Source organism: Ammospiza caudacuta, chromosome 14, assembly GCF_027887145.1.
Source record: "Ammospiza caudacuta isolate bAmmCau1 chromosome 14, bAmmCau1.pri, whole genome shotgun sequence".
Lineage (NCBI taxonomy): Eukaryota > Metazoa > Chordata > Aves > Passeriformes > Passerellidae > Ammospiza > Ammospiza caudacuta.
This window is the reverse complement of record NC_080606.1, coordinates 12,428,868-12,455,060: the sequence shown is the minus strand read 5'-3', so window position 1 is coordinate 12,455,060 and position 26,193 is coordinate 12,428,868. Positions and strand designations below refer to the sequence as shown.

At 45.3% G+C, this 26,193-nt stretch overlaps 1 protein-coding gene across 1 annotated transcript; it reads left to right on the top strand.

Moving 5' to 3' along the window:
• The first annotated feature begins 11,466 nt into the window (after positions 1-11,466).
• On the top strand, positions 11,467-15,974 carry LOC131564102 (protein FAM162A-like). The gene is given in 5 exon segments (XM_058814362.1): positions 11,467-11,471; positions 11,675-11,733; positions 13,567-13,684; positions 14,892-15,000; positions 15,653-15,974. Coding segments are annotated over 5 exon segments (399 nt in total). The 3' UTR covers positions 15,761-15,974.
• The last annotated feature ends 10,219 nt before the right edge of the window (positions 15,975-26,193 follow it).

The following is a 26,193-nucleotide window of genomic DNA, read 5'->3' as shown; positions in this document are numbered from 1 at the left end:
GGTTACAACTACTTTGTAGTGCTGTTTATCCAAAATTTGCTGAAATGATGAAATTAATGAAAAGTTATGAAGTTTGTAATGTATTTGGGAACACAGACTTGAGCATCTACATAGGCAGGAAGGGTTTGGGTGAAGAGAAACTGACTTGTAATACAAGTGAATCCAGGTAAAGGGGAGAAAAAAAGACTGAGAAGAGAATGAATACATTTGGTGTGCTGAAGAACACCTCTCACTGTGATAATGGTTCCTTGGGAACAAAGCAGCAGTGTTCAGCTGTCACGTCCTCTCAGGGCTTTGTCACTTTTTCTGGCCATGAAGGAGTGTGGCTACTGGCTTTCTTGCTCAAGCAGCATACCTTGGTTTATGTTTTATACTTGGGGAGTTTTGTGCGTGGGGTTTTTTTTCCTTTTTTTTGTGACAAATCAACACTTTATGGTGAACAAATATGATTTCCCCCCTATTTTTAATGATTCTGGAACTGGCAAATAAAATGTAATTTTCTGTTTTTAATGCGTTTGGACCTAGAAACTTTTAATTTTGTGTGTGGAGTTGGTGGCCACAAAAGCTGCTATGATCCTAAGCCTTTGAGAGCATGAAGTGGAAAGATTCAACCTCCAGGAAGGTTGCAATAGTCTTGTTTTGGAGTGGGCTCAGAAAGTACAGAAAGTAATTAAATGGGAATTTATATAAAGGACTGTGGGACTGGAGGCTGTACTAGAAGCTGGTGAAGAGGAGCCTTTTCCTGCACTCCAGCTGCTCTAAGATCATTGTTCAGCCAGAAAAGAGGGCTGTCAGTAGCCTGGAGAGGCTGGGAGCAGGCTCCAGCTGCTGGAGCTGACAGCAGTCCTCCCCTGGGAAGGGACAGACTGGGGGAAGAGAGGGAAGTTAGTGAAGTAGTGAGTGAGAGCAATGAGGTGGTGGGGAAGGACATTGGACAAAACAGCTTCAGAAAGAATTCAGGAAATTTTTTGCAAAGGAGATGCTGAAGGCTGGTACCAGCCATCTACTGCCCTGCAAGAAACCCCTGCTGCTGCACACAGGGCTCACTTGGGTAGACTTCAAGCTCTAAGATTCATGTCTGCACACTTTTAACTCATTTACAAGAAAAAGAACATTGTTGCCAAGAGAAATGAATTGAATTTTCTCCTGTATCCTCTGCCAGACACAATCAGATTCACATTCAACACAGTTTGGTTGCAGTTTCATCTGGACATCTCTCTGTATTGCACAATCTCTTGAGTTCTAGACTTTCATTATTTTCCTTCAAGCAATCAGGAAAGCAGAACTTCTTGGCAGAGTTTCTTACTGTAATTTAAAAAAGTATGGAAACCATGACTGGCTTTGCTATGGGCAGCCTGAGTTCCACAGAGTGAAACCAGCACCAAGCACCAATGATGGCAGATCCCCCTCCACCAGTGTTAATCAAAGTAAGGTAAAGAAATTCCCTTTAAAAGATGAATTGTGGCATTTTCAAGAAAGCAGAGAGCTCATCTTCACCTCTACCACCTAACCTGGATTCCTGCAAGGCAGCGTGTAGCTACACATACATGTTAGTGAAATACTAGCAGCATGAAGACAGACGGAATTTCCCCAGGTGTTCTGTGGCCAGAATGATTAAACACAAGCAGATGACTGCCAGGAATTTTGGTTCTTAGTTTTACTTTGCTGAGTATTGAAGTACTTCAAAGACAGAAGAGGAACCTCCAGGTAAGACCCCAAAGAAGCAAACCCACGTTGTACACCCAGGAACAGGCTGGGAAGGCAGATGGCAATGTGGGAAGAAATCACAGAGTGTTAGAATGCAGCTGTTGATGAGAGAAAGGAGAATGCTTATGGGAAAATCCAGAAGTGTGTAGATTATGGTGAATTAATAACAGTGTTATTAATAATGAGAGGAATCTGTCATATTCCACTTGTTCAGATAGAGCTCCAGGGCTGTGAAATGACAGATCGAATTAAGGTGTCAGGGAAAAAGGCTGCAGTGAGAGACTGATTGCTGAGATATTAACCAGACTTTGGAGATGGTGACCTGGGAAAATCTGCTGTGAGGGAGAGTCACTGGAGGGAGCCCTGGTGCAGCTGGAGGGTCTGAGGCTGCGCAGCCCTGAGTGCGCTGCTTCTTCTGTGATCTTGGAAAAGATCATTTGGGATTGATGTTTCCATGAAATCAGTTTGGAAGGACTGTTTTGAAAATTTTCATCCAGGAAACTAGATAGCAATTAGAAACAAAATTAATTCCAGGGTTTAAAAAAACCCAAAACTTCCCATAAGCATTTCTGTACAGCTCAAAATGTTTCTGGCAGGCTTGGGCCAGTCTGTCTCCCTCAGGTGGGGACACAAGAGCCTGGATGTTAGTGTGGAGCAATGGGGCAGGCAGCATCCAGCCTTGTTTCCATCACTGCCTTCCAGGCTGGACAAAGCTTGTGGCTGTGCCACGCCTGTGGCCACCTCCAGGCTTTGTGCAGGTGAGAGCTGATCATGCTGCTGGGGGAATCCTGAAATCCAGACTCTGTGGTTGATAGCAGACCCCTGCCCTGAGCTGCCAGAGAGTCACTTTGTTGTCATCAAATGAGACCTGTCTGCTTGTGCTGGGATGATCTGGGATGATGCTCCTGCCATTAAGATGTTCTGAAACTGTATGCTCAACTTTGGAGATGCAGACTTTGATTAAATCTGGGATTTATAAAATAAAATCAAAAGGAATGGGAATTAAGTGGGATAAGGCTCAAGCAAGGAGAGATGTCAGTAAACTGGGAACTAGCAGAGTTGCATTGTCCAGCTCCCATATTGGAGTTTCAGCAGGGCTAACTTCAATAATAGAACTAAGAGGCACAGGCATGGGTGGAGAAGCACCTCCATCTGCTTTAAAAGCTGTGTTCCTCTAGAGCTCTGAAATGCCACCAGATATGTGCTAGGATCTGCACTTTCACCAGCCACAGCACTTTCTGAGGATGTGGCTGGCCATTGGCATTGTCTCACTGAGGAACATTTAATAGAGGCTCCTTCTGCACCCCAAACCCTTACAGAACCAGATAGTGCTACACTTTGTCTACTAGATGTATTTTTCCAACTTCAAGCTTATAATTTTATGAAATATGAATGAATGTGTGTTCATTTGCTCCTTCATTTCACCTTCCTGAGGGCCACTGATGGTGCTTAAAATGTGTCTCCTGTGTGTATGTGTGTGGGTGTGATGGATGGATTTTTGCCAGTGTGGATGGAAGAGGCAAACCAGCCTCATTCTCTGTGCTTCCTAATCCCTGCCTGGTGCATGAGTGTGCAAATGGCTTCAGGAGCAGGGGTTGCTCTGCTCTTGCTGAATCCCAATGCTGCACCTCAGTATTCTGCTCTTCTGGCATTAGAAATATGTTTTTCATCATTTAGTTTTAGTTTTAGAAAGAATCTACAAACTACTTTCTTCTTTTGAGCCTAGACACTGTCTCCACTGCAGAGAATTGAGAAATTCCTACATTTAAGTTCTGTTGCAGCAACATGATCATATTGATTCCAGTTACCAACAGCAGCATAGCTTAATAGCTTGAGTCCAAGCATGGACTTTGGAACTGGTTGCAACAACAGAGTCAATTTTCATCCTGGAAGTGATGAATGGCTTAGGCAGACTAGGCAGGAAAATAAAACCTGTCACTGGGAGACAGATGAGGGCAGTATTTCCCTTTAATGTCAGGACATGTGTGTTCCGCTCTGAAAAGGTTTTCGTCTTATGTGGGCTGTTAAGTGTCTAAGCTCTTTCCAGAGGAGCCTTGCCAAATATTCTGCCTCTTCATATAAAACTGGGGATCCACATTGCTGGTGACACATGAAGAAAGTATAGGAAAAGCAGATTGTCTTCACAACTCTGAGAACTCATTTGTGTTAAGGAGGTTTGCTCCCCTAATCTGGTATTTTCTTTAGCATTGTTTTCTGTTTGTGTTGTGGGATTTTTGGGGGGGTTGGGGTGGGGTTTTTTTAATAATTATCTACAGTGAGTGGTGTATTTCCTGTTTCCTTGCTTTTTAGAAGGACGAATAGCTACAGTAGGCAACAGGGAATTGTGTTAAAGAAATGACAGTGCCACAGAAGTGGACAAATCTCCTGCTTTTTGCCTGTTTATGTTGTTGCCTCTGTCTTTGTAGTTATGTTGTATCATGACCAGGCTGAGGATGATATTTAACAGTCGAGATGGGAAGGAACTGTCAGGACTGATAATATTGGTCCTGAAAGGCTTTTCCCAAAGATCTGGCTCTGGTTTTTGCTCATATCCTCTATTGTTCTTGGGCCGTTTAGGGTTTGTTCCTCTGAGCCAGATAGCAGCCACAGCATTCCCATAGCCAAGGTGACTCTGTAAGACCAAGCCAGGCATGGTTGAATCCTCTCCCTCCTCTCGCTGCAGTGCTGCAATGGATGAGTTTGTATTTTACCTCTTGGGCTTTCAGCTGACAGTGGGATGTCCTGGTCCTGTTCTGCATGTGGCAGCACTGAGCCAGCAGCTCCAACTGCTCATCTAAGTTTGAAGATTCATTAGCCTGCATTTATCAGCTCTTGCCAGGGAAATGGTGAATAATGAAGCCTGGTTCAGGTAATGAAATGATCTCCTCACATCTGATTACATCGCTGCTTATTATTTCCTTGGTGTGTAATTTTACTTTTCTGGAAACTTGTTTTGTAAACACTAATGACTGTGCAGCTGTAGCCTGAAGTTAAACCAGCACTGCAGGAGCCTGGAGAGCTTTGTGGCCTGGCTGTTGGCTTTACTTCTTGTGCTGCTTCAGCTGCTGGAAGGGTGGGGACAGCCCCTGCCCCAGGGCTGGAAGGTACAAGGAGCCCCATTAGAAAAGGTGCAGCCCTTGGAGTTCACCAGGAGCAGCTTTTTCCCTTTGTTCAGGTATCACTGTTGGGATTCAGCCTGACTGCCCTTCTTCTCTGGCATTGAGCTTCTCAGAGAGACATCTACCATGATGCCTCTCCATTTATAATCAGCCAAGAAAAAGACATATTCTTCTCATTTCTTCCTTTATTCCTTTTCTTCTTGAGTAACTCTCTTAAACAAGCAGAATACTGCAGGCTATTCCAGATGTTTTATGTGAGAATACTAAAACTGTTTTCTCTCTACTAGAATGACTTTTCTTGTACATCTTAGAATCGCATTTGCTTTTTCCATGCCAGCATCCATTTGGCAGCTTGGTGTCATCCTGGGTTCACCAAATGCAGTCAGAAATCCTCATTCTTAGACCTGAGGAACTGACTTTGCACCAAGTACTTTTTGTCCCTCTGATACAACATCAGAGGGTCTTCCAGTCTTCCTAGGCCCCCACTTTACTAACTTCCTTCTCCAAATTGTCTTTGTTTCTGGAACCCCCTGTTCTCCAAGGATAGTATTTGTACCTGTGCGAGACTTTTTTTGAAGGTTAAGCAAACAAAAGGTGCCAATTCAATGTGGGTAGAACACTGGAAACGTCTCATATATCCATGCTAAACTCAGATCTTGGGTCAATTCCTCCTTAGTAAGACAGCTCTTTGCCATGGTTTGTGCACGTGTTTCTACAATGTGCATAGTCCAAAAAAAATGCAGGACAGTTTTGAGTTACTGCTGAAGAAGTGAAGTCCTGTTTATGTAGGATGTAATTTATTTTTAAGCAGCTCCTTGCCCCTCTGCAGTCCTTATTCATCTTCTCAAGATGAGTGTCTCATTTTCCTCCTCATTATTGCTTTGCCAGACTACATGGGACTCCCTTGTGCCAGGCACTGCACAAGCAAGGAGCAGAGGAGTCACAGCATGAGTGAAGCCACCCCTGAGTGTGCAGGCAGACACAGCCAGTGGTTTAACACTGCAACAACACAACATTCCTCCACCAAAGCCCCCAGGCTGCTATGCAGAGGCTTGTGTAAGATTTTCACTCTCCTGCCCTCCCCATGCTCACTTGGGTGCCCATGCATCTCTTAGGAGATGTGTCTCCCTGTGGTCCCTTTGGACACATAAAAGTTGCTGGAAGCAAATCTCATCCTGTGTGTAGGTTGTGTTTCACCCAGCATGGTCTCCTTAGAAGGACTGCCAAGAAACAATTCAAATATTTGAGGAGGCATTTGGCTCTGTTCTGGTTGCTGTGTTGTTCATTACTGGTGCAAATTGTGCCCAGGGCAGTGCCTCCTACTGTGCTCCTGCACTGGTTAGAAACCTTTTCAGCCTCTCACTGAGGGGGAAATTTAACCCCACAATGAAGGGGGTCCTAGTGATATCTGACAGTTTATTGCCCTGACTGGTGGTATATGACTTCTCAGCAGGAGCTAAATAAAACTGAGTCATCCTTGTATTAAAACAAGTGCAGGGAAAAGAAATTTCCACACAGAATGGTTCAATCCTTTTAAATTAGAGGGTTTTTTCCCCCCTAAACTATTGACTAATGGACTGAAATTTTTGTAAATGCATCTGTTTTTGAAGACAATGCCATTTTTCTTAGGAAAGAAAATAATTAAGTGACAAGGGAACAGCAAGTCTGTCCTTGTCAATGTGTTCCTCTGGCTCAGCTGGGGAAACAGGTGTGGAAAACATTTAAATTAAATGGTTCTCCAAACTCTGAGTCAAAATGTAAACTGTTTAGATTCTGATGGTTCTCTTTTCTCCGGGGTTTCACACATTTTTGCCCTACAGTCCAATTGTGCACCATTCCAGGAACCAGTGACCTGGTGCAAAGCTCATCAGTGCATTATTTTCCCTAATAATAAAAGCTGTGATTGCATCACAACACCCCGAATATTTTGGACAATTTTCCGTGGGTCCTGTGATCTTTGCTGCTCGCATTGGGCTGCTCCCCCTTGGTGAAGCTGCACTTGGGGCCACCCCACCTTTCAGGCCATGTGCAGGCAAATGCTGCACCTGCCAAGTCGCCCTGTGCTGGACCAGCAGCTTTGTGTGATCATCCCAGAGCCTGGGAAAGTCAAACTGGGGCTTTGCCAGAGCAAGGACTGACTTTGTTTGGCTGCCATGAGCTTTGTCCTTCTGCCATGAGCTGTTACAGACCCTGCCCCTTGTACCCGAGGACACTTCAGAGCCATTCCAGGTTCTTTTACTGTGTTTGCTTGCATAAATTAGTGATTCCAGCTGTAACTCATAACCTCCACTGGATTTGGCTCCTATTAGGACAATTCTTAGCTGCATTCCTGTGTCCAACAAAGATTCTATTGCGTCTTCTCTAAAAACAAAGAACTGATGGAAGGAAGCACAGCAAATGTGGCTTATGGGTCCTCCTGTTTTAGCTTTCCCTCTAAAGAAACTGATGTCAAAAGGCTCATGTGGTGTGAATTAGGCAAGATTAACCAGAGACAGTGGAATTTGGGCTTGGTCTTGTTTGTTTGTTTAAATACTATGGTTTAGTATCTTATTTATGGTTTCTAGGCAAGATTTTTCAAATGGTAGAGGTACTATAAAATTTGGAGGAATAGGGACAGCATAGACAGAAAATACAGGATCTCTCAGTAACTGGATAGAGGATTTCTTTTTTTAAAGCAAAGTTGAAGTTTACACACAAAAAGTGTAGGGACTCCATTGTTTTGTTTCATTGACAACACTTAAAATTATAAAAAAAATGAATCCAAGTGTTCTGAATTGATTAAAGGCTCATGTTGGTGCTTGTGCAAAGAACTCTTTACAAATCAACAAAATTCTGGTTTTGTTATAAGATGCTGTAACTATTCCTTTGATTGACCTGACCATGGTGAGGAACAGTTAAGGAGCTTTTAGTTCTTGGTATTTGCATTTGAGTTTCCTTAGGGCAGACTAATCCCTGATATGGGGAGGAGGTGACTCATCTGGAGAGAGCTGCAGCCCTGAGAGTGGAGGGACAGCTTTGGGCTGGGAGTCTGCAGGTGAATGAGACTTTCCAAAGCAATTCCTTGCTCTTGCTGTGTCAAATTGTGCTGCTGGAGAACATCCAGTTGCGTGGAAAAATATTTCCTGACTCACTTCTAATTTCATAAGCCACAAGCCCATCCAGGATTGCTGTTTATCTTGTCTAGGAACCAAGATAGAGCTGTGCTGCATGTTTAATTAGATGGGGGAAGGCAAAGAATTTTAAGATAAGATTATCTTCTGTTCCCCATCACAGCCCTCATGTAAGAAGTTTTCATGGTATGCAAACCAGAGGCTGATGGTAAGCCACTTGTTTCTGAGGACACTGAAAACAGTTTTGCAGAGTAATACCTTTTTATTTTTTTTTTTAATACTCATATGAATTCTTCTCTGTGTATAAGGAAAAAGATTAGTTATATGTTTTTATGAAAATGAACAAGGAGGTATAAAGAGATATGTGGGAACCTGGGGCTCTTGGAAGAATAAACACTTTCATTCCTTTGGCTGTTGAAAGCAGCAGCAGAAGGACAAGTGAAGAGAACCTGAGTCCAAGTTTCTCATTGCTGCAATAATTCTGAAAATAATCAGAATTAAGGCACTGGGAATAACAGTATGAAGTCAGCCATAAGCCAGAGCAATGGAGTTTCACAAACACAACTGGGTTTATATTGTGGTCTCTCAGTTCCAGTTCTGCAAAGGTTTTTGAGTATGTTTAGGGGCTGGCTGCTAGTCCTTGCTGTGGAGGCAGCTGAAGTAGCAGAGTTTGAGCTGGCAGAAGGGGTGTGAAGAGGATGCAGAACCATGATGGAGTCCTGTGAGGTTTTGTGTTTAGTTTAAATCTTCAGTGTTGGCAGCAGTGTGCAGCAAGTGTGGCAGCTGCCTATCACTCTCACACAGAAACCAGAAATGTCATGAGCTGCCCCACCACAGCTGCAGACCATCCTCTGTTCTGTCTGAGCTAGTCTGGTCCTTTGTGACTCAAAAACCTTCAGAACTGTGCCCTCCCCTTGCAGTGAGGGCAGAGGAAGCCTGGGCAGTGCCCGTAGAGGTGGTCAGTGCTTTCTGTATTGTCCAGGGCTTGCTCAGGAGTTGGGGTGCTGCTCTCCTCCTGGCAGAAGCATGCTGAAGGCAGAGGAGATGGTGCTTTAGACCCAGTTTTGCTAATGCTGAACTCTGAACAAGTTGTTACTCCTATTCAATCAACTCCCTACATGTGAACTTAATGCTCATGAAATATTGGCTGCCCTTTGGTAATGAGTCACTGAGGGGTATCGATGATGGCCTGGTGTGAGAGTGACTGGCTGAGCCTCCCGTGGATGTGCTGTAAGCTGGCCAGAGGGGATGTGCATGCACTGAGACAGGCACAACACACCTCTAAGGAGACCAAAGTTCATCAGGCTGCTCACGAGTCTGCCCTGGTCCAAGAGCATTCTGCATCTCTCTGCTCTTCAGAAAGGGATCCAAGTTGCTCTGGGCCAGAGGGAGACCCACAGGGTTGTAGGGAAAGCTGGAATTCCTAACACAGAGGTGCCTGTAGCTTTCATGCACTGCAGTAAAACTCAGCCTGTCATTAAGCATGCATGGTGCCAGACAAACAAATAAAATTCAGGAACAAGTAACTGCCTTTGTCGTTTTGTGGGGACCTCTGTGTCTTTGCACTTCCAAATGCTGGCATAATAAATCCTGGAGTGCCTTTTTGCTCACAGCAGACATGATTAATACAGCTGTTAGCTGGTGTGTCTGCTAGAGGAAACAATTGGCGACTCCTAGGTGAGCAAGCAAGAGGCCTGCAACCCCCACAATTTTCTCCCCTTTTGAGAAATTAAGACACAATATAAAAATGTTCTTTTTTTCCTCTTCAAATCCATAATCAGACATGACATAAAGAACAGTCACTTCTGCAATGAGTATTTTGGAGAGTGCCTGTTTGAGTGGAGATGCTCTGATGTTCTGCACAGCTGGAGCCCCTGTGGGGCCAGGCAGGTCCAAATGTGACCCAAGCACCAGGGCAGCACATCCCACCCACTGCACACAGCCCCTGCTGCCCTCCTGGCTTGGGGACCAGGGGATGTCCAGGTTAACAATGCCTTTTTTCACTCAGCAGCTCTTGCACAAGGTGAGAAGGGAGCTCGTGGGAATGCTCAGGCATGCTGGCCATAAACTTCAGGCTATAAATGCATCTTCCCTCATACCCATTTTACCACAGGGAAATCCTGAGCAGGACACAAATATTCTCTCTGACTTTACCAGCTTTCCCTTCTGCTTTTTTCAACATAATCACATCCACTGATTTCTTCTTGTTTGCAGGTCTTGTTTGCAGCTGGAAGCTCAAAACACTATTTATTTTCTGTATGAGTTCCTAATCTGGAAATGGATCTAATTTGCTTTACCAAATTACAAGTGAATTAAGATGAACACATTGTGCTGTGTCCGGATCCATAGTGGTGCTTTCATGAAACAGGAAAAACCACATTTGTCACTGCTGGGATTTTTCTTCTTTCCTCAGTATCATTAACTCCATGTTCCCAAAAAAATATAAAAACATCTCCATAAATGACAGTGTTTTTTTCTTGGGGCAGAAGTTGAGGAGCCAGAGCTGCATCTGTTTCACATCTTTCATCCTTTCAGCCCCTTCAGAATATCCCTGCCCACACCTGCAGTACTCTTCCCTTGCAGTCCCTCCCCTTGCTCTTGGACACATTTTGATTATTTGCAATATTGCATTTGATAGTATTGCTAAGTGGTTCTGAAAATTTTCCTTTTGGCAACTGCTTCTTCACTTTTGAATGGATTTTTTTTCCTTACCTGTAAATCAGCTTTAGGGCCTTGCATGTCTAAGGAGAGTAAATACCCCACAGCTCCAAATGAAACAAGTATTTTGCATTTCCATTTCCTGACCCATCAGGAAGAATTTTGTGCAAAATGCAGGAGAAATGTCAGAGTGATAAAGCAGCATTGGTTGTGGTTCTTCCTCTGGTTAGGACAGTTGGTGTTATGGAAAACATTCAGTACTATCCAGACTTTGTGGAGGGCAAATACTTTATAGGTATCACTACATTTTAATGACAATTTTACTGACTGACAAATACTACCTCAGCTGAGATTTTTGTTATAATTTCTTAGTTTACTGTTTTAAACCTGAAGCATATCTGAAGTATTTTTTCTTTGCTAGGAAAGTTTGCAGTCTGCATGTGAGATGGACTCCCTATACTGCATTTATAGGTACAGACATCAACTTTATTTTCCTGCCACCAAACCACATTTATTTTGAGTTGTGGTAAACACTGCTCCTTTTCATAAAATCTGTTTAAAGCAACTGATTTGCAAGATTATTTTGGAGCTGAGAACAATTAAGAACTCTAACAGCTTAACCAGCTGTGATAATTAGCACTCTCTAAGCCTGTCTTTGGGGAAATACAGCACACTGTCTTATTTTAGTTCTTCCATAGTAGGACTGAGAAAACAACGTAAATAACCAGTGTTCTCCTGAGCAACTCCTTGGGATGGGGAGCCTGGGGCAGAGTCAGGGCTGGGTGTGAGCTGCCCCAGCGGTGATTTGTGCCCGCCCAGCTCCCAGGGTGTGTCATTTTGGTAATCACAGCTGATAAATTCAACTCGTCATCATGATGTAAGCAAAGCCTGTTGTCAGTAGGGTGGAAGTGCGTGCTGCTCCCTTCTGAGAGGAAGGGCTGGTTTTACTTTACCAAGTCCCAGCAGCAGCCTGTGGACTCCTGGCCAGGCTGGCGGGGCAGTGGGGCTCCAGGGCAGGGTGCTGGGGAGGTTGCTGGGGCACAGCCAGAGGGTGGCTGGGCTGGTCCTGTGCCCTGCCAGAGCTGCTGGCAGCAGAGCAAAGAACGCCCAGGACACGGCTTGGCAGACGGCTGATCCAGGTGGGTGGAAAGCCCTTGGTCACTGCTGGGTGCTGCAGCATGGAGGGAAAGGGTATTTGCAGGAAAGGGTGAGAAAATGAGCTCATTCTCAGCCATGGCTGAGGTACTGCAGGGCTCTGAGTCCTGGGGCAGGGAGCTCACCCAGAGCTCTGACCAGCACAGTGCACAGAGGTAAAGCTTTTTCTATTATATAGCTGTTCTCCTATGGCAGCAAATACCAACTGATGCTTCATGCCAGGAAATCTGTCAATTAAAACAAATAAATGTTCCTTCTCTTACCCAGCTGCCAGGTCTCCAGAGGAAGATCAGTGCTTGTCCCTGAGTGTGCAGGGCTGGTGCAAGTGGAGGATTTGCTCCCCTCTGCTTCCTGCTCTGCTCCTTGCCAGGTTACAGCCACAGCTGTGTGTGCTTGTGCCAGGCACTGCCCTGGATTATGAGCCAGAGAACAGGCATGGGCTGCTCCCACATGAACAAGCTTCCTGCTATGGACAGAATTTCTCTTTGCACCATCACTTTCTTGGCTGTGCCTTTGCAGACCCCTCACCCTAGGAAAGCTGGGCTGCATGGGCCTGCCTGTGCTCCTGTGGGATGGCTGGGGGTCTCCAGCTTCCCTAAGCTTCTGGGGCTTTGTCCTTGTCTTCCTTGGGATGGAGCATCTGCTTTGAGCAAGTGTACTGCTTGCTGCAGATTTGATTCTGGCACTTGCTGATGTAGCTCTCCTGGTCTCACTGTACCTTGTGGGAGAAATAGGAGAAGAAAGGAGACAATTTACCTGGACCAAGATTTACAATTGGGATTTTTCAGCCACTTACAAGTCCTGGCATACATGAGCAGCTCTGGGGCCAAGGCACTTACTATAATTTCACCAGCTCAACACAGGCAGGAAGAAATTCTCTCCATGCCTGTTCTGCAGCAGCAGTGATTTCCTTTCAGCTAAGTACCAGCAATCCAGCAACTGGCAGGGAGTGAGGATGCCGAGGCTGGAGACATCTTCATGTCCATCTCATCCTGCCCATCCTGGTCACAAATGCCAGTTCCCAACCCAAGCCCCACATTTGCACAGGGCATTGTAGTGTGGGTGCACCTACCTGGATGTAAGTACTGGGTGAGCTGTCTCAGCTGCCCTGCAAACACCACTTGTACACTGCAAAAGCCAGGGTTTGAACCAGCCATTGCTTACTGCGTTTTCAGGATCTCTCTGCCACTGTCCTTGTTGTTGGCTGTTATTGGGCTTGTTTCCATCAAGAGGAGCCAGAGTCCTTTTCTCACCGTGCTGTGGGTGACAGCATGCAAATGGCATCACCGTGGTAGCCTGATGGGGTGTAATGTATCATCATTAGAGCTCAGTAATGCGGTACCCAGCTTGCATGAGAACAACTGCCAGTCTCCCACCAGGCTGCATTTCAGCAGATATCATCTCTCCATCAGTGATTTCAGGAGAAGCTGTGGAGGAGTGAGCTGCTTGTGCCGCTGGCAGTTTGCTTAACTCACTGGTTGGGCCGTTTAAAAGCAAGATGCTCACAGGGTGAGATGTTGCTGTGGGCTCAGGGACTTCAGCCCCACATCATTTGCCCTCTTAATCAGGAAGTTTAGAAGAGATTTTTTACTTTAAAACCTACCAAAATTAAACGGAAGAAAGTCAAATTAAATAAGCTGCAAATGTAACAAAGGTTCTCACACCACCTGCTGAGACTTTTTGATGTTAGAAAGCACATTTAGCTTACACAGAATAGAAAAGTGTAATTTTAAATTTTCAATCCTTTTCCCTCTGTACCAACAGCTCTTTTCCCTTCTTGAAGCTCAGCTCATTGCTTTGTACAAAATCTCTTACAGGTAAAGAACCTTTCAGGAATGAAAGAAAGCCTACAAATTTTGATAAAAAGGTGCTGATATGGTCGGGACACTTTAAAAAGGAGGAGGACATTCCCAGGCACATTTCATAAGTGGACATGTCAGAATGATTCTTTTGGCTGTGAACATACAGATTGAGACCCCAGCCTGCATTACCCAGAGCTGTGCTCTTGTGGAGTTAGTGCCTCCCCCATGCTGGTGTCCAAAAATAGCTGTAAATAATTGTAACTCTTGTAACTTTTTGTCATTCCCTGTGAGGTAAACTGGATTTGCTTATTTTAGTTATCACAATTTCAGACTAAGCTGAAGTATCTTTTGCAAGACAAGTGGCTTTAAAACTCAGAAGCCACCATAATAAGACATCATTCAATCTGAGTTTTTACATGCTTTTCTGGGTTTTATTGATCAGTGATTAATAATGCTGCATCAATTTTAATTAGAAGCTGAGGCTACATACAGCTTTGTTGACAGACCTGTGCAAAGAGTTCCTCCTGTATGGGCTGTGGTTTCACCTCCTTGCTGAGATGTTTTGTTAAAGGATTATCACTCAATTTTGGAATCCCAATGCTTCTGACTTGTGACATCCTGGGGTCACCTCCAGCTGTCCTTCCCCTTGCAGGTGTGAGTAAATCCTGGATATAATTTCAGGGATGGCTCATTGCCATGCTGCAGTTCCTTGCAAACATGAATTGTTGGGTATATGCCAGGAGTTACTCGTGGAAGGTGGTGGAGATTTCCAGTGATGGATGGGGCTGTTCAGCTGCGTGGGAAGAAAACTCCTGGATGGTGCAGCTGTGTGCTCTGACCCAGCTGTGTGCTCTCACCAGCCTCCCACCACAGGCAGATGCTCATAGGGCTGGTGCCAACTGCCTGGCAGAGCTGTGCTGTGCTTTTGATTCCCTGAGGGTGGCATTGCCTGGCCCTGGTGGCATGGCCCCAGTGCCTCCTGGTGCTGCACAGCACCCCAGGGCCTGCCCTGCAGCTCCCAAAGGTTGGCCCTTTGTTATAGTGGAAAGATTTTCCTGTCCCTGTCATTTTACAGGCTTTCACTCTCTCACACAATAAAAGAACACAGGAGAGCAAAAGTTTTTAATCCTGTTATTACTGATGGCTTTTGACCTAAATCTTTTCCCCAAGGCTAATTTTTAGAGTCCTCCTTTAAGTAGCTGCAGAAAGAGAAGGCTGAACCCCATTATTGTACATTGACAGGAAGTAGCTGCAAGACTTGAGCATTCCTTACCCCTCTCCCCATGATCCCATTTCACACAGGCTGCTGCAGAATGAAAAATTTGCTCTGTCCTCCACAGGTCTGAGGTCCTGGACACTGCAAGGAGCATTGCCAGGGTAAAGGTTTGCTATGTCATGATTGCACTGACTGTGCTGGGCTGTGTGACCATGATCATCTCAGGCAAAGAAGTGAGTATTGTTTCTGGGGGTACTGGTTCACTTAACGCATGGTCTGTGTGTGTTCTTTGGAAATAAGCACCTGGGTGACAGAGAGGTTTGAGAATAGGTACGCATGAGCAATGTATGCACAAGATCTGTATCACCCCTTCTCCAGAGGAGACACTGGCATTGGAAAGCACAATCTGCTGATTAATGTGTTGCTCCTGACCCACTCTGCCATGAACCTGTGCAGTGCAATGCTCTCTATGATGGTGTCTCAACAGGAGGCTGGGCCAAAGGCAATGGAATAGTTCAGACAGTGTCACTGGGACCTGGTTCTGCCTGACATCTGACAGCCACGAGGCTCCTGTGGTCCTGCCTGCCCAGCCTGGATGCCACCACAGGCACCAAAAGCTGTGACTCTTCTCCCTGTCCCACACCACTGCTGGGTCTCCAGTTTGACTTGCAAGTCCCGGTGCACCTGTAATCAATTTACAGCATAATTCTGCTGCTAATCAGAGCTGCAAATGCTGAAAATGTGGTATAACAAGGAAACAGATTAACTTCTATCACTGGAAAATATCAAAATGGACAGTGAGGTGTCAAGGAATTGGTGCAGATGTGGGGAAATTTAGTGGTGGCAATTGTGTGCAGGCAATGATTTCCACCAAATTGTTTCCAGGCTGCCAAGAAGGATCAGACTCTGCTGAGGGTGAATGCAGAGAAGAAGGCCAAATGGAGGGCTGAAGTGGAGAAAGGTCAGGAGGCAGCTGTCAGGAAGTCACAATGATTTGGAACAGATTTATTTTAACATAAGAAGATAAGTGATTTCCACATGTGGCATATGGACCTGTCTTCGTTTAACTCTTAAGAGCTTTTTCACTGAAACTCTCAGAGCAAAGACTTCACTGCTTAAAAACTGCTCCATGCAAAGTGGGAACCTCCTATGGAAATAAACTGCTTTTTGTGGCTTCTGGTCTTTGGCACCAGGCCCAGCTCATATACAAAGATCTCTTTTAAACTGCAAAGTGTGGAAAGGACAAATGCAGGACTCCCCAGCTCAGGATCAGCTTTTCATGGTGCTGCTGGTGCTCAGGTCTCCTCCAATCCAATCATTGCTCCCAGTGATTGTCATGAAAGTTGTCTAGCTCTTGCTTAGCAGTGATTTTAGTCCAGAGTAATTGTTAATACATGGTTTGCTAAAACTGAATTCTTTTTAATCATCATAGTTCATTGACTCATAATAAAACAGCTGTCCAATTACATCTAAAACAAACACATCTCTTCACAGCTTCATTTAGAGTGTCACCAAACTCTCTGGGATTATGTTTAACAGATGGGAGAAGTCCTAATGAGATATTGGAAATTACATTTTCACAAAGTGACTTAACTTCAAGACAGGCCCCAGTTCATGCCTGTGGGTGCTGATGCTCTGATCCCTCAAGTGTCACATGTAACCCCTCAGGACCTGTAATGCTGCTGGTGGAGCTGGATGCGCTGCATGGAGTGCCCAGGGACACAGCATGGCAAAACCCAGCCAGTCTGACCCAGCTGCTGCAGGAGATGCTGCAGCCATGCTCAGCCCTGGGGCAGTGTCCTGAGCATCGCACTGGGGCTGGCCTTTCCAAGGTTATTACTTGGAGCAGTCACACTTGCACTCCAGGGGAGTTTGGAAGCTCCTGCTCGGGTCTCTGTGGTTTATTGTGTCAGAAATCAAATCCATTTATTGCTAAGTGTCACTGCACAAACAAGCTGCTGGCAAAGCTGGGCTGAGGCACTGGCAGGTGGGCAGCAGATGTTGGGCTCTGGGACTCCATCTCCTGTGCCTGTGGCTTTTGGGCAGTTTTTTCCCTCTGGTGCTTCTTAGGAGCACTTCTGCCCATGCTGCACACCTGTTTAGGGTGAGGGGATGTTACCTCTGTCACATCTCCAGGCTTGCAGGCCTTGTTTCTGACTCACAACCCCATGCAGTACAGTTCACCAAAAATGATGTCTGCTCCCTGTAGTATTCCTCACAAAGCACATCTCAGGGAAGTGAAATAATGGTCTAGGACAAGTAGAGAGTGAATAAGTCTCTGCTGAGAAGGCACTTTTGCTTCACAGGTAATATGGGCTCTTTCATTTTATATGACCTGGTTTTCTTGGTTGGTGCAATAAATTGCAAGAATTACCTCAAAGTTAGTGCTCATTTGGGGATAAACTTAAAGAGCTTGCTCAGTCTCTTAGTTTATATTTTTTTTTAAATTCTTAAATTACTTTAATGTGCCCTTTTCCAGAAGGTGTATGTAACAATTAAAGGAACCATTTTGATGCTTGTAAACAAATGCACATCCATGTTCTGAGCTTCCCTGACTTAAGCAGGAAAGGACATGACCATAGCAATATCTAAAGAACAAGAAAATTAATTGTGACTTGTTCCAGTCTCTGCTCTGCACTTTCCTCTGCCTAGGAAAGAAACCTGCTTCAGTTGTGAGCTCTTGTCAGATCCTCTTAAACAGCCATGCTGTCTGCCTACAGTGCATAAAGCTGCCACATTACACACAGTCATTAAGAAAAAATCAATTCTTCCTCCCTGAGCCACTGGTAAAGCATCTGAGTGACCAGATGACCCAGGTGCTTTTGGGCTCTAATAAAGAGCTATGACTATTATGTAGGGAAAGATCCTTTACCAGTGCCTACATAATTATTCATTTTAATATCATAATACTCTCCCAAAAAACCAATTGGACTGACCTGTGGCTTGCACTTGGTCGGTGGTGGGTGGCTGCTGGTGTAGCACAGCCTCAGCTGGAGTCTCCCCTGTGTGAGCTGGACATGCCTCTCCAACACTGGGACTTATCACTGCTTGTTAAAACCTGTTTCCATCTGTGTCTGCAAAGTCCTTTGACTCTCCTCTTGAAAAGCCTCTAATTAACACAGAATCCTGAATGTATAATTGGCTGATCCTCAGCACCTTATAGCTGTGAGTTTCTTTATTTCCCCTCCCATCTGAATTGCTTCAGTGTCACACCTGACCCTCCAGGCATTTAAAAAGGGGATGGGAGGTGTTATTGGCTAGGAGCTTTTCTTCCCTTTTCAATAAGGTGCCCTGTGTTTGCCAGCCTGGCCCTGAGGAGAGGGGCTGGCTCCTTTCTGAGGCAGGGGACAGAGCTGAGGATATGCTGGTTTGCTGTGCTGCTCAGAGAGACCGAGGGTGAGTCCTTTCAACTCTCCCCTCCTCGTTACTGCTCTGTGCTGGGGGGAAAGGATTCTTCTGCCCTTGCAGGATTTTTTTTTCTGTTTTAATGAATTCTTGTATGGCAGTGGTTAACAATGTGCTGGTGGTTGGTGCCACAGAGATTTACATTACAGTAACAATGATTGGGGAAGCTCTGCTGAGCAGCTGGGGTTATCTAATTCTGCTTCCGTTAAAACCACTGCTACAGTTCCTCCTGGGATTGAAGTTATCATCCATGACTTTTTGAAGTTTCTATGATTTCCAGAGACAGCTTCCCCAGGGAGTCAGGCTGCTGCAGGGCAGAGCTGGGTGCACTGAGCTTTCTCCCTCCAATGTGGTGAGATCCTCATGGCCACCATGATTTCAGAGCTGGCTTAAACACAACTCTCCTGCTTGGATTTGGCATGGAGTCATTCCAGTCCAGCAGGAAAGCAAGGCCAGTGTTCAATAATTGGAATTAATTAATGAATCATTCATTAACGCATTGAGATAACATTAAAGCAATTTTCCATGGTTAAGTAGCTTGATGATTTCCAGTGCTGTGTGATGTATTGCAAAACCTCTGTGACAGTCATATAATGAGTAAGTAGCTCCTGAAGGGCACTGAAAGGACCTGAGCATTTAATTTCTCTGCTCTGTAAGGGATCCAGACACAACTTCCAGCACTGCATTAGTCAAGCTGGCTCCACACCTTCTCTGTGCAAGCAAGAGCTTTTCTACATGGAAACCTAAACCTCACACCTGACTCTTCCTCTGCAGCAGTGTTCCTCAGTGAAGGACCCAAACCTTGAGCTAAGTCTGGAGCAGGGTTTCCTAGAGAAAAGTTGGGCTCATTCACAGCTTAGGTATGTTCTGCATGAGCAGAGTTATTGGAAACTTCACCAGAACGTGGAGGGATTTTCATGCTGGTCTGTAATCCACATCCCACAGATGATGTATGGCCCTGTGACTTTTTCTAAATGAAATGGGAACCAAAATAGCCGAGTGAATTACAATTGTTCCTAATGGTTCATTTTTCTCTGTATGCAGAATGTGTGAATGCAAACACAGCTCACACAGTGCTCTATGAATTGCACCCCCTTGCACTCAACTTCTCATCCCCCACAAGCAATTTTATCAGTCTAAACATTGTCCTGCAACAAATTTCTACCAGCAGGGCTATAATCTGTATCAAGGACATCCACTAAAGTTGTAAAGACATCATTAAAGCAATGGTGCTGCAGGGAGAACAGAACAATCTCCAGAATGGTCCCAAGTTGTTTTAAGAGGCAGAAGAAAACTGTGAAAGGCGGGCTCTTAAATATCCCAATATTTCAGGACTCTAAGCTCCAGGAGAAGGCAATTTTACTTGACAAACAAGCATTAATGCAAAGCTAAAATACAGCTATTGTATGTTGTTCTTTCCCACTCATTTCTGCTTTTCTTCTCCTGGGAGCCCTTGTGCAGGTGGCACAGGGGATGCTGTGGGCTGGGGACTGCTGGGCACCCACTGCTGTGGTGTGAGCACATGCAGATCCAGTGGGATGCACAGTGATACCCTGCAAAAATGGGCAAAGCATCCTATGTATTAACTCCCACAGTGCTGGGATTTTTCCTTTTGTTTCTTTCTCTCAGGGAATTTTCTCTTATTTGTTGGGGAGACAATAATGACTGGTACTTAAGAGCGACAAAAGATGTAGCCAAGGAGAAGGGGGAGAAGTGCAGCTGGCTGAGGGGCATTCTCTTGGGAAGGGCAGAGCTACCATGAGATGGAAAGGATAACTGATATCGATGCTTTCCTCAGCAGCTCCCAATGTGCACCACAAAGGCAGTCAGTGCCATGCCATACCTTTTCAAGGTGGGGAAATTGCACCCCTGAGAGCAGCACTGCTCTGAGAGGGCATCAGGGCAAATGTGCACTGGCATAGACATCACCCCTTTATGTGCCCTAAAAAGAGCTGAGGACTTAGGATAATGAGGTTTAAGGGCTGTGGTTTGGGATGCTGGGAAGGGGTTCCCCATCACCCAGACACTTGGAGATGCTGCTGAACTCTGCCTAAGACCCTGCTGCAATGGCCAGCCCCTGTAGGGATCCCCTGGGAGTGTACTAGAAAGGGTATCACTAATGAGTGGTGATACTGTAGAAAGTGGCTGAGTGCAGAAATCTCACAAACCTGGAAGTGAGATAGAGGAAACATCCCATATGTGGCAGAGAAAAGGGATGGCTTTGCCCCCTCTTCATTTGACTCCCTCTTCTGTGTTAAGAATGTTTTAATCAAGAAGGAAATGTGTTTTGAGTTGCTTTTACACATCAGGCAGGGAGCTGAGATCTGAGGCAGCCTCCCTTATGCACTCACCAATCTTCTCACTGAGGCTGGGTTGGGGTCTGGATACTCTCCCACAGCAGCTGGTGCAGGCTCAGTGCTTCCCTGCTAATGTGCTCCCTCGCTGCTCAGAATGCAGGAACACTTCTATAAACAGCAATAAAGCCATGTACTTAACCAATAAACCAGGCCTAGGAGCTCTGACACCCAGACATCAGAGCTGAGATAATGACTCTCCTGGAGCCTAACCTCTGCGTAGGCTGAGCTATTATGATTTCTCACTCCACAGCTATTATCCTCCATTATCCTGCCTCCATCCCACTGCTCTCTGTAGTGTGTGCTGTGTCATACACAGCTCCCAGGCTGTGACTGCTGTCCCTGAGTCCCCAGCACTGATCCCCTGCACATTACGGGGTTGGGGTAGTATTGATGCTTGCCAGCTTGTGGTGTTTGCTGAGTGCTGCTGCTCTTAACTCAGGTTTCAGTGAGCACAGGATGGCTGTGTTGACAGCCAGGCAAACCCAGATCTGTGGAGTTTTCAGGGTCCCCTGTGGCAGGAAGGAAATGATGAATCTGACTCCATGCTCTTAGAAGGCTATTCTATTCTATTCTATTCTATTCTATTCTATTCTATTCTATTCTATTCTATTCTATTCTATTCTATTCTATTCTATTCTATTCTATTCTACTAAAACTATACTCAAGAATAGAGAAAGGATACTTACAGAAGGCTTAACAAGATACCAATTAAAAACTGGTGACTCACTCCAGAGTCCCAACACAGCTGGACTGTGATTGGTCATTAAGTCAAAACAATTCACATGAAACCAATCAAACAACCACCTGCTGGATAAACAATCTCCAAACCACATTCCAAAGCAGCAAAACACAGGAGAAGCAAATCAGATAATATTGTTTTCTTTTTCCTCTGAGGCTTCTTAGCTTCCCAGGAGAAGGATCCTGGGCAAGGGGATTTTTCCAGAAATTATGACAGTGCCACAGATCCCCCCCTGTGTGTGCCGTTTGTCACACACATTGTGCGTCCTGACTAACAACCTCCTTACACGTTTTACCTACATACTGCATGCTGGCTGGGAAGGTGTGTTGCTGACAGGGAAACCTGTCTGCCTGATGTAAAATGGTGTGTTTAGATCAGCTGTGTGCTGGTTGTCTGGTTCCATAAACCCAGGAGCAGTTTCACAGTGCTGGTCTTACAGAAACATTGGCTTTGTTCTGGAGAGGTGAAGGAGCAGGTAATGGCTTCTGGTCTGAGACAAGGGAGCTGGAAGCACAAGTTCATGTAAACTCCTCTGCTAAGAAGTGCAAAACTCTGCAGTTTTGAGCTATGACGTGTTTGATGTTTGCTATGAAGTGTTTGATGTTTCATTTTAGACCAAGTGCCATAACAAAGAGGAGGACTGTGTGGTATATGGGATGTGCATAGGTACTCAATGACTTTCTGCCTCACGAGCAAGTGCTCAGCCACACTGCCCAAGGCACAGAAGGCAAATGAGGGACTGGGAGAAGCAAGAATTACCCACTGTAGATCAGGTTCAAGAACATCTGAGCAAAACCAAAGGTGCACAAGTCCACAGGACATGAAAAGATGTGTCCATCCTGAGGGAATGGCAGACAGAATTGGGTAATTTCAGAAGTCATGGCAGTCCCCACTGTCGCAGCCAGCTGTTCCTGGCCTCTGGTTTGGGGTACTGCTCTGAGCTAATGCCTTGCCATAAAACCAGAATCAGGTTCCAGTTTTGTGTCTGGCCCATTGCTCTGACACATCTCAGTCCACCTGTGTCTCTCAGACAGGTGACATCCCTGAAGAACACCAGCCCTAATTTCAGGTGGGATTTTCTGGTGGGCCTGGCTGGGGTGGCCAGCTCAGGGCGAGCTCAGTTCTCTAGTGCACTTGATTTATGCATTTGTCCCCCACATGTCTTGTGAAAGGGGAATGGTGCTCCTAGCTACATTTTAAAATGCAAAACGACATCTTGACATCTATGGAAAATTAAGTCTCATGCAATAACCACTTTAGAGACTCTGATTTTAAGTGACTGGAGACTAGTTTTTAACCTAGGAGGAATCTAGAGGTAGATTTACATAACAATTGATCTAAAAGCTCTCTACCACCCCCAAAGAGACCAAAGAAACCCGTTTCTGCTCCGTTTTGTGTTTTAAGTGCTTCTAACAATGCAGCAATTCAGTGTTTCAGTACAATTTGCACGTTCCACAATAGTCTGCTCCAGATAAAACTCCTTCATAGCATTTCTGCATGTCTGAAGTCCTGCTCAAAGGCTTGAGTGCATTTTAGAGAAAATTTTCTCCTTTGGCTTTCTATATTCAGTTGTTTGTTTAAGATTTAAGTAATTTCAGAATATACTGTTTAATTTTTTTCCTTCTTGTGGCAGGAAAAAAAAGCCCAGATTCAACTTCATGTGCATGAGCAAAATAGCTTTTATTAATGCCTTCAGCTGTGATGAGTGAGAGCTCCAAGCTGTCAGCCCTAACTCTAGGGAGAGTCCCAATGCTGTGCTCAGACTTTATATTAAAGACGAGAAACTGCACGTCAACATATCAGTGAAAAGCCCATGAAAATGAGAATACACAATACACAGTTTATTAATATTATGGTTCAGTAAAAAGGTGAAAGCTGTCAAATAGGGAGGAGAAAGTGAGGCCTGAATTTCTATCCAGTCAGGCTTTACAGTCCCTGTTTGACCATATTTTTTCCATCTTTCACCTTTCTAAGTAGGAAGCTCAGGATTCAGCCAAAAGGATGTTTACTTACCTTTGGGCACCAGCAGATATTGCTTCTTCCTTGTCAATACTGGGTTTTCACTCTGCAGCAGGGCAGAGGCTGAGTCTGGCCCAGGTTTGATCAGGATGACAGCACGCTCACACCTTGCAGAAGCTGCTGTATCCTCTGCCACAAACCCAGCATTTATTTATTTCAAAAGTACCTCTGTGGTTGCCATGGTTTCAGGAAGCACAGGTCTCACTTTGCTGTCATGGGGCTGATTTGTTTCCAGGCCAGTGTTGTCACCTGGGCCACCTCAGCTGCAGGGAGCTGGGCCCAAGGCTCAGACACCACAGGGCTCCCTTGGATATTGGGATTTTTCCAAGATCACACCCACCCTGTGTGTGCCACATGTGGGTACAGACCAGGTCATTTCAGCCTTCAGAGAAATGGGATAATTTGATTTAAGGAAGTCCTGCTGTGCCAACATTTTGCCCACAAGTTTCAGCAGGATGTGTAAAACCGACCCCCAGCGCTCAAAGATTTTTCCCACTGCTGTGGGTTTAGTATTATAATCTCTTTTTTTTCAGCCTGTTTAACAACGAGGCTGTCAGTCAATACCTCTTGTCTGAAATGGAGGAGTTTGACATTGGTTCATTTTACACCTGCAGGTGAAATTTTGTAGCTGTTAGAGGCAGATCATCTGTTACACACCCAAGGAGCAGGCAGGTATTGTTAGAAATGCTCTCACCTATCCATGAGGATGGTGAGAGGCAGCAGTGCACCCAGGTGGGTTTCAGGGGAGGCTGCCAGTAGGAAATGCCCTCAGAACCACTCCTGCCTCTGCTGATGGCCAGCACTGTGCTGATTAATCACTTTTAAAGTTCAGTGAATCCATAATCTTGTTGGGAAATGTTGAGAAAGCAAATTTGCTCTGAACAGAAGGCAGGCTCTGAGGGCAGCACTTGTTCCCATTCCAAATAGGTGTTTGTTGGTGCAAAATTGAGTTTGTGTAGGAACCACCAAGCACCTCCATTTTTCCTTCCCTCCATTTTTCTCTTTTGACAGAAAAAAAAATCTTTTCAGTTTCTCACTGCTCTTCCTGTTCAGTGAGAGTTTTGGAAATGAGGGATGGTTTCTTCCTCCTCTTCTCAGTAGGAACATGCATGAGGTGAAGACAGAAGAAGACCTGAGGAGGACAGGAGGGCTCTGCCCCTCCTCACCTGCCTGCCCTGCCTAATCCCCACTGGCCATGGCACCAGTTTCACAAGGGATCACTGGCCCTTCAACTGGAGCAATGTTTGAGTGCAGGACTGACACAAACCAGAGCTCTAGTGATGAAGAACAGATAAAACTGCGAAGAATTTGCCACTTTCTTCTACGAGTAAATGGCAACATTCTAGAACCAGTATCATTAAACTGTTCAGAAAAAAGAGGAGCTCACAGAAAAAGAGGAAATTTCCTCCTTTGAGGACTGGAGACACCACAATTACTCTATAGCATTAGCAACTCCATCACCACCAGAGTGAGTCTAAGAGGAAAAAATAGTCCGGAAGGCAGGAAAAAAATAATCCACCTCTATTTTTTCTTTCCTTACCAAATTAAATGACCTGCACCGGGGAGTTTCTAACACTTCTAAATGGTTGAGTGAAGCTCCAATTTATTTCCTGTCAGATTATCACATGCTCCAGTGTGATGAGGACTGCCCTACAGGTGCTGAGCAGCCTCTCCTTGCTCAGTCTGTGTCCCTGGTGCCCTCACATGCAGCTCCCAGCTGCTCAGGCAGTGGGTGCAGTCCTTGTTTTGTTTTGTTGCTGTGCTTTTTAAGTGACCCCTGTGTTTGCAGAGGAAAATTTGGGTAGGAATAGAGGTGGTTGCTTTCATGGTGTCAGGGTGAGGCTCCTTGCAGCTTGCACTGTAGCTCTGGCCAGAGGAAAGGCAGCCAGAATGCAGCTTTATTACTGACAAAAGCAATTTCTGAAGCACTTGGTGATGTTAATGGCTTTCAGTTGATGCGAGCTGGTGAGGCTGAGCCAGGAAGAGCAGCCCAAAATGTGAGGTTTGGGAAAGCAGAATAATGCCAAGCTCAGGAGGGCAGCTGAGGTGCTGCAAACCAGCCCAAATGTGATGCTGAGGAACCTCACTGGCTGGTGGGAGAGGTGGTGCAGACAACAAGAGACAATGGGTGTGAAGAGGGAACCACCTCCACAATATCCCAGCGCACAGACCTGTAGCTGCTCCTTGGCCAGCTCAGGTGGGCCATGGGGTGGCTGTCCCAGGGTCTGGCAGGTGGCCCTTGCCATCTACCATCCCATGCTCCACATGGTTTGTGGGTGTTTGAAAAGCTCCATGGTGTGACTGAATAATCCCAGCTGTCCTGAACCTCCCATCCCAAAGCTGGATAAAGCTTATAGAAAGGATAGATCTGTACAGACCCCGCTCCTGCAGCTCCCAGCCTCCACACAAGATTTCTGTACCTCATGGCAGGAGCAAGAGAATGAGCCTGGAAGTCTGCATAAAGTTTTCAGATGTGTCTGAGCCCTATATTGTGAAATTTGGCCAATATAGGACTCTTCAAAGGGCTGAAGAGTCTTATATTGGTAAAAACAGCCTCCCTCTCCTGCACTGCACTGCTCAGAGGAGAGCAGCACTCTATGGCATGCATAAAATTAGTGACACTGTGTTTTTGTTTCCTCCTTTGATTAGCAAAGCTTGTTGCAAGTGGTGTGTTTAAACAGATATTATGCAGGATGGTGATAACCAGTTTTAAGTCATTATACAAGCAGTTTAATTCGATGTTGCTCCATAAATAATCTAAGTCTATTTGCATGCATATTTTGTTGGCAGGAAGATAAAAACCATAATTCCTACAAACAACATAATAATGTTTTATCAGTGGCAAAAATAGAGGAAAAAAATCTGCCTTTCAAAAATGCAGTGGTTCAATCACTAGAAAGTAGATC